This window comes from Arachis ipaensis, chromosome B05 (assembly GCF_000816755.2).
Source record: "Arachis ipaensis cultivar K30076 chromosome B05, Araip1.1, whole genome shotgun sequence".
NCBI classification, from domain to species: domain Eukaryota; kingdom Viridiplantae; phylum Streptophyta; class Magnoliopsida; order Fabales; family Fabaceae; genus Arachis; species Arachis ipaensis.
The window spans coordinates 27,612,152-27,623,839 of NC_029789.2; the positions used below are offsets into that span (position 1 = coordinate 27,612,152).

Consider the following 11,688-nt stretch of genomic DNA (forward strand, 5'->3'; position numbering starts at 1 on the left):
TTTGCTAAATATATGAATTTGTATTGTTTTTTCTTTTTTGTCATATCTAAAGTGTAATATCTTTAAATAATTATATGTTAGATGGATAATGAATTAAAAAAGTCTAATTAAATTATTTAGTATAAAAGGAAACAATATATCTATTAATGCTTTGATATAAAATTTTATAGTCACTCTTTTATATATGATTTTTATAGACATATAAATTATTTAGCTAGTGAACATTTAGGGAGTTGAGTATATTAATGTATCGAATTATAAGTCAATCTCAATTTTTATGAGTTGAAATTGAACTTGACTTAATTTTATTCAATTTGGTCTACTTTTAATCTTATTTATCAAGGCCAAAATAAACTTTGTTATCATTTTTTTTTTTTTTTTGAAAGTAAGAGCTCAACATTCAAGTGGAGCAAAGTGACACTAAGACAATAACAATAAAGCCATAACAACTCCTATGTCATCTCCGGCATAGCCATCAACAACATGTGTTATTTACAACACCACTCCGTAGCACAAGAAAATGATTGCTCCACACAGTCGACAGTTCCTGTTTATCTTGCTGTGAAAAATGGCATCATTTCGGCGTAGCCATATAATCCATATAGTTGAGAAGAATCCAAGTAGCCAATACTTTCGCCTCTCTTTTCTCATCGGCGCGGATCTCCAACTCTCAAAAAGCTCTTTCAAGGTACCAGGGACAACCCATGTCTGTCCAAACGCTGACATCCAAGCACACCACACCTGCCAAGAGTACTCACAACTAATAAATAAATGTTGTATATTTTCAACATCTTTCTTACACAGCACGCACAAAACATCATTCTGTTGTAGGATCCCCAACCTACATAGCCGGTCCTTTGTATTGACCCGGCCTACCAATACAAACCAAGCAAATAACTCCACTCGAGGCGGAACTAGGCCTTTCCAGATCTCCTTTGTGAACTTGTATCTCAGTAGCTCCTCATCTAAAGTCTGTTCCTGCAAAGCCTGCACAAATGAATTAGTAGAATAAACGCCTTCCTTATTAAATTTTCACACCACTCTATCTTGCATATTTGCTATCAGTCTAACAGATTGCAAGACATGAAACAGCTGGTTCAGTGTATCTGTCTCCCATTGTTGTAGTTCTCTTTTCCATTGGAAGTGCCAAACCCACTCTATCCCATCCCATAACCCACACTCCCTAATTACTTATCCTTTTTGGTTTGAAATCAAGAAGAGTCTCGGAAAGGAGTCTTTTAGCTTCCCCACTTGCAGCCATGTATCCTCCCAAAATCTGGTGGATCTTCCATCTCCTACTTCTATAGCAAGGCCATCAATCATCTTCTGCCTGATATGTTGCTCATTTATTTGCACTTGACATATGTCTCTCCATGAACCCCCTCTCTTCGGCAATGTCTGAGTTGACAGCAAGTGATTTGGGTTCAAGCTATTGCATGAGCATACGATCTTCTTCCATAGAGGGCAATCCTCCTTAGAGAACCGCCACCACCATTTAAACAGTAAGGTTGTATTCCGGATCACCGCGTCACCCACCCCCAATCCTCCTAGCTTCTTTGGTGCCTGGATCAGCTCCCACTTCACAAGGGCCATACCAGGTTTACCATCGTCCTTCCCCCAAAAGAACCTCCTCTGCAAGGATATAATTCTTCGTGCAACTGCATTAGGCATCTTGTACAAACTCAGGTAATAAATAGGTAGGATGTTAATTACGGACTTAATAAGTAACAGTTTACCAGCCTTACTAAGAACCTTTGCTTTCCATAAACTGAGTTTCTCTTCCACCTTATCTAGAACCAGCTTCCAAGTTTTAACTAATCGCAGATTTGCTCCTAGGCTAATGCCAAGGTATCTCACTGGTAAAGCTGCCTCTTGACAACCTAGTAGCTGGCACATCCGATTAACCCACTCCGAACTGTAGTTCACTGGTATCAAGTTAGACTTATCAAAATGAATGCTCAAACCAGACATCATTTCGAAGCACCTCAGAAGCCTCTTATAGTTTCTCAGTGTCTCCTCCTCCGGCAGACAAAATAATATAGTGTCATCAGCAAATTGTAAGTGTGATAACTCTATATTATCTCTACCGACTAAGAGTGGAGATATCCAACCATTTCTGACTGCCTCTCCGATCATCCTGTTAAGCACATCCACCACTAGAACAAACAAGAACGGCGATAGAGGGTTGCCTTGACGTAGTCCTCTCTCCATTTTGAATGCTTTCGATGGAGATCCATTAACCAGAATATAGATAGAAGCCGATGTAACACACTCCCTAACCCACGCCCTCCATGTTCTTCCGAAGCCCATCTTTTCCAGCACAGCATCAACAAAGCACCATTTGACTCTGTCATAGGCTTTTTGGAAGTCAAGTTTCACAATCGCTGATGCCTTCTTCTTCAGTTTCAGCCATTGCACAGTTTCACAGGCAATTAACGCTCCATCATGTATCTTTCTCCCCTTCACAAAGGCACTCTGTGATTCTCCAACTAAACCAGGCATAACACTCCTCATCCTTCGTGTCAGCAGTTTAGAGATTACCTTTTAGACACACCCAACCATACTGATAGGTCTTAGATCTTTTATCTCCTTAGCCCCAATGAATTTCAGAGCCAACGCTACCCAGGTGACATTAACTTCTACCGGTAATCTTGCTGTCTGAAAGAAATCCATCACAGCTGCAGTGAATTCTGTTCCAATCTTATGCCAACACTTTTTTATAAAATACATGTTGTACCCGTCACTCCCTGGAGCCTTAGAAGATTCACAATTCCAGACTGCCTCCTTCACTTCCTCTACTGATGGTAGTGCCTCTAAGGTTTCCGCTTCCTCCTTTTTTAAACGATTAACTAATCCATCCCTAAAGGTCACCATTGGGGACGCTTCCTGGTGGTACAGACATTTGTAAAAGTCCCGAATCACAATCTTGATTCTTGCTTGATTCCTCACTAGCCTCCCATTAAGTACCAATGACTCAATCCTGTTATTCCTTCTTCTCGCCGAAGCTATATTATGGATGTACCTTATGTTCCGATCAATCTCATTGGCATGTCGAGATCTTGACATTTGCTTCCAATGCATCTCCTGTCTTAGATACCACTTTTCGCAGCAACTCACTAATGCCCTCCTCCTAGCCTCTGTTGTACCATCATACTGTCCGCTACTAACCATATCATCTACCTTCCTGATTTCTTCCTCAAGCTTCTTAATCCGCTCAGCCATATTCCCAAAGTGTTGCTTATGCCATCTACGTAGTGGTTCTGACAGTGCTTTCATCTTCTGTAGGAATTGTACGTCACCTAGTTCCCTCCATTCTTCCTTCACCATCCTCAGGAACCCTTCGTGTGTGAACCACGAGTCCAAGCTACGGAACGGTCTTGGACCCTCAACTCTTCTGCTGTCTTCCATAACCAAAGGACAGTGATCCGATAAACCTCTCGGACCACTCCTTAGACACGTCTCCGAGTACACATCAAGCCACCCCACGAAGACTAGGCTCCTATCGATGCGACTGCACGACTGCCCTCTAAACCAAGTATACTTTCAGTCGTTCAGAGCCAAGTCAATCAACTCCATATCATTTATCCATGTTTTAAACTCTGCCGTCGACGCTGGTAATGCAGTCGCTCCTTTCCTTTCCTCCAAGTGCAGAATTTCATTGAAGTCTCCTAAAAAACAACACGGCACCTGACACAATCCTACAATATAACTCAATTCTTTCCACATGGAGATCTTCTCAGCTCTCTCATGCGGTCCATACACTAAGCAAATAGCACAATGAAAGTTATCTTTTACCACAACTCCTTCTATACACAACCATCTATCCCCTTTATAGTAGTTATACAGTTTAAAAGCCGCTCCATCCCACATTAACAATAACCCTCCAGAATTTCCAACAGAACTGACAGACTCCCAACATGTTCTGTCGCTTCCCCAGATACGCACAACATCAAATTTATTTATTAATTCCTTTTTTGTTTCTATCAGGCCCAACATATCCAATCCAAACTTATTTTTAAAGCTCTTTATCATACTAACTTTTGCTGCACCACCCAACCACCGTATATTCCAAGAGCTAAAAATCATTTAACGAAGCTATTACACACCTGTTTATGATTTTTTGGCCGACTTCTCCGGGCTTTTTCTTTTTACTTAGCCTGCCGCCGTTTCATAGCAATAGCTTCATTCTGCTATTGTAAAATAGCCATGATGTCCTCCTCATCACTTCAATGTGCTCCTGACTCCACAGCTAGTTTCCAAGCTGCTTTGTTCTCAGCCATTTCCTCTTCCCAACTCGGCCTTTGTTCCTCGAGTTCTGGTTTCCCACCATCATCCAGACGATCTCCCATCTCCGAACCTGATTCTGCATTATTCTCCCTTTTCTTCTCCTATCCGTTGCCATTCTGTTTCAATCCATCCAGCAAGATCTCCCCCTCTTCCAGTCCCTGATTCTGCCTGTCTGCTTCTGGTACACTGCAGTTTCTAATCAGGCCAACAATATTACCCTGGCGCGTAGCTCCTGCACTTCGCGTCCTCCCCGGAGCGTCCAAGTTACAGGAGGATTGTTGCACATGTATCGGTTCAGTGTTCATAACCGACTCGTTCCTCTGCATCCTTTCTTCATTCTCATCAATGGTGACTTCCACTACGGGAGTTAATCCTTCATCGAGCCCGCCAGCCTCTGCCTCCGGTACACCCTCCTCCATCTCGCCGCACCGTCCGCAGCCCTCCGCCACCCAGTTTCCCACCTCGCGCCCTGCGATCTGCAAGCTTCCAGGATCGTGACCCGCTTCTGGTTCCCACCGTCCTTCCCGAGCTAGCAGGTCGGATCTGCGTGTTACCTCCGAATCGGAACCGCTAGGATCGTGCTCCCCCTCCTGGCGCTTCCCATCGTGGTGGTTGCTGAACCTTGGAGGCGCCGTCTTCACAGGATACTGGGTCAGAGGCGTGGGATCCTGCCAGGTCAAGGATGGAGTCGGGTCAGACCCAACCCAGTTTGGCAGCCTAGCGGTAGGCATAGCCCAGCAAGCCTTCTCCCTCACCCAACCAGCATGTTTCCTAGTCCCCTTATTGGGCCTTGTAATTCCCAGCCCATTAACATGAATTATTCCATGAGTTAATTGGCAATCCAATCTTTCTGCATAATTATTAGAGACTGTTTCCTCTGAATCAATATCCTCATTTATTTCATATGATCCCTGGGAATCTGCCTTGTCAATTAATGCCGTATAACTGCCATTTCCTTCAGAAAAATTTGAATTTTGTTGATTCCATTCGTTCAAATCAAGGCTTAAAATTACCATTCTATCCTTATCTTGTTCTTCGTTTCTACGGTCTATCGTCATCAGCACCGCCGCCTGATCCCAATCTGCCACCTCCGTTCAGCTCCATGATTCAATATGCAGCTAGAGCTTCCATGCCGCGTCTCTTCTATATTTATCATGTGCCTGTCTCTTGTCTCTTCCTTACTCTTTCGAAAATATTCCTCCCGATACATCTCTCCACTCACTTCTCTTACAAGAACATCAAATCCACTTGTCCCTATTGTGACGTGAATCCTTTCGTTAATCGTATCGAAGACACACGTATCAATTAGGACTTTACCCACACTGAATGAGGTGCATGATCGCGTTAGTTTATCGCACTCCACCACTTCGCCCCATTGCTCCCCTATTCTGCGAAAAGTAACATTCGACCATGCATGCAATGGAATTCCATAACACTCCAACCAAACTCTTCTAGACTCACTTTTCTCAGTCTCATCCCATTTCCATACCATATAAAACAATTTTAATAAATCGTTCATTCTAAAAGTGTAAGCCTCTTCTGCACTAAACACCGTATCGAACGTAATCATTGCTTTATATGCCCCCAACTCTCTTACTTGTGTGACACAAGGCCAGTCCCTATTGATCTTTTCTTGCAGAGACTGAAAATCAATTGCTGATTTCGTACCTCCGACAATACTTCTCTGTAGCCAGACAACATTCTCATTTGCTATCGGTACTTCTATCTTCTTAGTCCATCCATTACTATTTGGATCTTTGTCAAAAGCATCTGACGGCTGCCTCCCCGCTTTTACTTCAGCTGCTACCACACTCGGTATCCGTGGCTGGCTTCCTCCCGCATCGTGTCTGGTGATCACCTTCGCTCTTGTACCCTCCGTATTTTGCATCGTAGCCCCTCTTCTATATTTGGCTTCACCGACGAATAGTCTTTTACCTCTCAATACCATACCGTTCATTTCTGCAACAGTCTTCAACGCCCCTCCTTTTGTAGTGTATCGAACAAAAGCAAACAGATATATTTGGCCATTTTTATTCTTTCGCGATAGATATATGTCGATGATCCTACCTGTCCATTTGAACACATGAAAAATTTCTCTTTTCGATATGTCCCCCGGCAAATTATCGACGAAAATGGAGAAAGAATCGAGCTCCAATCGTTGATACTCTTCTTTGTTCCAAACCCTAGGATCTTTACCATGTTTACCCAGTATATTTGTTCCCCTCCCTGTGTTTCCCCACCTCACACTCTCTCTCACTCTCATCACAAATTATCTACTTCTGTTTTGTCAATAGAAGCATTTTAGATCGGAATTTTTTAGGGTGCTGGTGTGTGTAGAATATTGGAATGGGCAAGATTAGAAAAATGATGTCCAAACTTTGTTATCATTTTTCTAATCATTTTTATAATTATGGTTAAACACACCTGCTCATTTCAAAGTTGATATAAAAATAAAAATTTATTTATTTTGTGTCATAACTAAGCTGTTAAAATTCGCGTCTTTGAGTATTAATGGAAGTATTTTGTGAATCCCTCACCATTATTGTATAATCACTCCGTTTCTGTTTCTTTTCTATTTTTCAACTTCTTTTCTATTTTTAGCTTCTTTTTCAGCCATTTCAAAATTACTATCTTTGTTTACCACTAATCACTTGTTTGATCCTCGTTGTATCAATCATAAACTCAACACGGATCCAAATCCATATTATACTTTTCAATTTGACAAAGTCATATCTGAATTACTTGGATATGAACCCTGTACGATTGATAAGTATGGCTTTAAATGTATTCGACATTTATGTATGCAATTTGTCTCTTTGGTTTCGTCTCATTTCTCTGTTTCTCTTTTCTCATTAATCTCATATCATTTCTCTGTTTCTCTTTTCTCATTATACTATTTCTCTAATCTCTTGTTCGTATCCCGGACAACTTTCCAGTAAACAACGTAATTCCGTTGAGGTCTCTATAAACATACAAGTAGACGACGTAACTCCGTCAGTCTATCTATAACCACGTTGGTGACTCTTACCCTATGGATCGATACAACATTCTATCTCCAACGAATATCTCCATAGCTCTAGTCACATGAGGACATTCTGTTTCCCACGAATGTCACTCACACGACATGAGGATATCCTGTTTACCACGAATGTTACTCACACAACATGAGTACATTCTGTCTCCAACGAATGTCACTCACACAACCCGCATATAGCCGATTATTCACGTCGGGACATTCTGTTTCCAACTAACGTTACCCATAACGGTTGTTCTCTCGGAATAGATCTATCTCCAACGACCCATTGCAGCCCTCGCCCAATCATTGGCTGTCTACTCGAGTAATGGACGTGATCCCTATCTGTACGTAGTAGGAACATACGTGTAATAATAAACAACGTATAAGAGACACAATACGAAATAAGAACATAAAGAGAAAAACAAGAGACTGAAAGATAAAAGAGACGAAGAGATAAATAGACGAAAAGAACGAAAGAAGATAGAAGATATTTCATACTATGATAGATTTTTCGTGCTACCTCGGCTAATTGTACTGATTAATTGGGTTTAGATGATTCTTGAGGGTTCAAGAATGGGGGAAGAGAGGGGGAAATCTACCTTCGGACTCATGGGAAAACATCAAACGACTACTGGCAAAGCGATCTTCTAAGATGAGATCCATCAGAAGACTCAGATCCCACTTGAGGCAATAGATAAATATACATATACGGCACTCTGGTCGGTTGTAGATGTGGGGCAAATAGATGTTTGAAATCGGATTCAGGAAGCATGCTACAACGCCAATACACCGGTGAGTTATTTCATGATCACTCTACGAGAAACTGCTGGATACTAGCACGTCTTCTCCTCATCTACTTGAAGGTGGAAAACTACTGAAAAGTGGACTGAGCTCAAAACTTCTGGATCTTGCATGGAAGGGAACGAAAACATCAAATCTCTTTAATCCACTCATATCTCAGATCCGATCGGACCTGTGGTAGAATCCCTGAAGAACTTGTCCAGTCCCGGACCCTATAACATACATAGATATACATATATCAATAATAGATCGATATAGATCGCCAAAAGATTGACTCTATATATGAGATTATTTCCTACCTATTGACTTATAACCATTGATGAACTCTACATATATACATACCAACAAATATTAACAAAATATACAATAATAAACACTTACTAAGGCAAATAATTATGTTTGTAAATTTTTTTTCATGGAGCGTTTTGATACGAAAATTGTTGCTTAGTCAAAGTATATTATTTATTATCTATTATTAATCCTTCTGTTCAACCACCGCGAATCAAAGAGCATACTAGATCTGTATGACTTTTAACCCAGTAATGTGTTTGGGTGGTAACTAGTACTCCTCCCGCAAGTCAGGCAGGAGGAAGAAGCAGGGCAGAAGAGAAGGAACCCAGCAGGCTGGACAATCGGTCCATAGACAGTTCAGTCGGAAGAGACCGATTGAAAAATTACTGTAAGAAATTTAGTATCGTAAGCAATGACCTTACAGGCATGTAGAACACCATGAACGTTATAAGTCAGGCTGAAGGTCGAAAGAATACGAATTAGTCTGCTCCTCCACCCTCAAAGAGGCACACCGTATAGAGCGCTATTTGTAAGTGGTCCCTTTGGGAATCTCCTCACATCGATACTATAAAAGTCCTGAAGAGATGTGAAACAAGGAGAAAAAAGAACCCAAGGGAAAGAAACAGGACTCGACCCATCATCCATCCAAACAAGCGCCCTCTTCAAGAGACTCAGTACTTAAAAGAAGGTATAACTACATAAAGAGACGAGAAAGAACTTGAAGTAAGTTTCTTCAGTCCACAGTAAATCTATAACTGACCCTCATCCCCACCGTTCGCCCCTTCGGGCGGAGCGGGGCGGATTACTCCGCTAGGATCTTAAGGTGGGACGGGACGGATTGATGCCCGACCGCCCGACCGCCCAATTCGGACGGTTTTGAGGAGAAAACAAAAAAATGATAATGGATGATTTATTATATATATTAAAGTGTTGGTATAATTATTTAAATATTAAAGATTTCCGTATTTTTTAATATAAAAAATATAAGTGTTTGTAATTTCAGAAATATTAATATTTATAGATTATTTGTATTAATATTTGGTTCAAAAGTAGGTTTTGTATTAATATTTATAACAGAGATTTCGTTTTATTTGTATTATGTTTTGTATTAATATTCATAACAGAGGTTTCGTTGTATTTGTATTAGGTTTTGTTAGTTAAAAATAGAAATATGAGAACATTCAATCCAACCCTCTTCAACATAAAATCGGTTTTTTAACGTTTTTATGGGGGAACGGTTTTTTTTTTTGATTCGGGCCATCCCTTCGGGTGGGGTGGGGCGGTTTCGGGCGTCAAATTCGCCCGAAAACGAGAAACCGCCAGGGTTAAAAAGTCGGGCCAGGCAGAAAAGATCGCTCAATGCGCCCAACCGGGCCGCCCAAATCCGGGTAAACGGTAGGGATGGACCCTCTTACCAGGAAGAAATTCCGGTAACTGGTTTGGGTATTAGTATCACAGCCAACCGTCTAAGACCTAGAGATTTGTCCGAAACAACTTGGAAAGGTACATCAGTACCTACTAAATAGACTGAAGAACGAAATGAGGGTCGTTCGAGCCCTGTACGAAACAAAACAAGAAGACCTACCTTTTAGACCAGTCCTTAAAGGACCGGTTCAGCAGCTTCGTCCAATAGCTGGACCCACCGTTCAATAGTTTGGTGAAGTACCGGCGGAACCAGTTTCATCAGCCTTTCCGAAACGTTGCCCACCACAGTCTCTACAGCCGGTCCATGTAGAACGAAAATTTCAATAACTCTACCACCGAGTCCAGCCTGCAAGACAGTATCTCTAGGTACAGCACGCTAAATTTCAAGGACCCTTGAAATCGGAAGTACTAGAGAAGACACTTGCCTAGAATTGGAGGGTTCCCTGAAGGTAGTACGAGGCGGGCTAATGACGAGGAAATATATAGTCAAAAATCAAAGGCATCGAACAGAAGATTGAGGAAGGCAGCAGAATGAAGAGAAGTGTTGAGGGTAAGACGAAGGACAACTGCAAGTCGGAGCACGAGCTCGACAACATCAGCTAGGGGACCGGTACTTGTTCTAGATACTAGAGCCAACATACTCCTGCCAGGAGTCGGAGCCCCACCACCTGGAGCCTTACATAGGAAGAACAAACTCTTAAAAGACTTCAGGGAAGGGGCACCCCCGGAACCACACCACCACCTCCACCTTCGTTCGCCCGAACCGGAAGATCGACTTGGAGACCGAGTCTAAGTCTACGACACACCGGGTAGAAGTGCAAACACTAGACGGTAAACAGTCTCCCCCTTAAGGTCCAGGGGCTGTTGCCGCGGTTACAAGGCTCCCAATGGACTTTATAACTAAACCCAGACTTGTACTCCAGGTCCAGGGAATTACATCGTCGCAAACTGGAGAAACTACGGCTACACGGTGGACAAGCTCAAGGAGCACTCTTCCACCCCCACCATGGACGTTCTCTGAGATTACGAATTCAATCGTTCCCGAAATTTGTCCAAAAAATCATCTAATCTTGCACTCAATATGGACCCTCCACGATCACATAAATATCATCTCATCTATTGGTGGAAACAATCTCATCAAGGTATAAAAAAATACCTATTCGCAAAGGAAATAGAACTCTCAAACAACCCTAGATGGAAGATCTACTCCATCTCTATCATCCTCTCTAAATTCCTCCGTCAATGAACAATTCAGTTCATCCCTACCTGGAGTTACAACTACAGGCTGGAGGAATTTTTTCCTAAATATCACTTCAGGTGGAAAATAACTACCCAGAAAAACACAATAACCTGGACTGAAAATAGATAACTCAGTTTCATATTTATTTATGATTATGTAGATAATTAAATAAAAAATCATTAAATTTAATGACACATTTTATGACTATTTGTTAATCAATTTCTATAATTTATAAAACATTGCACTTTGTATAATCATATAATGTTATATGTGATTAATTAACTACTAGTAAATAAATAACAAACACAAAATAATAATTCGAAAAAAATATATTGAAAATAAAAATTTAAAATTGAATTTAACCAATAAATAAACTGTAAATAATATATACATTATTTATTCATACTACTAAATCATTCGGTAAACACCAAAACCCAAAACATTGAAAAAAAAAGAACTCAGTTTTATAAAAACTTCAATTCGTTTAAATAAAAATCCCAAATCAATTGCTATTCAAATAATAATCACGTTTTAAATTTTATAAAAATAAATTATTTATATTTTATTTAATGTGACTTTCAAATTTAAAAAATATAAAAATTATTAAAAAAAAATAAAATTGTACACT

The 11,688-nt window shown here is 40.8% G+C and overlaps 1 protein-coding gene across 1 annotated transcript; it reads right to left on the minus strand.

Moving 5' to 3' along the window:
• LOC107640498 lies at positions 2,545-3,408 on the minus strand. Its single transcript, XM_016344016.1, has one exon. It carries the CDS (start codon positions 3,406-3,408, stop codon positions 2,545-2,547), a length of 864 nt encoding a protein of 287 aa, XP_016199502.1.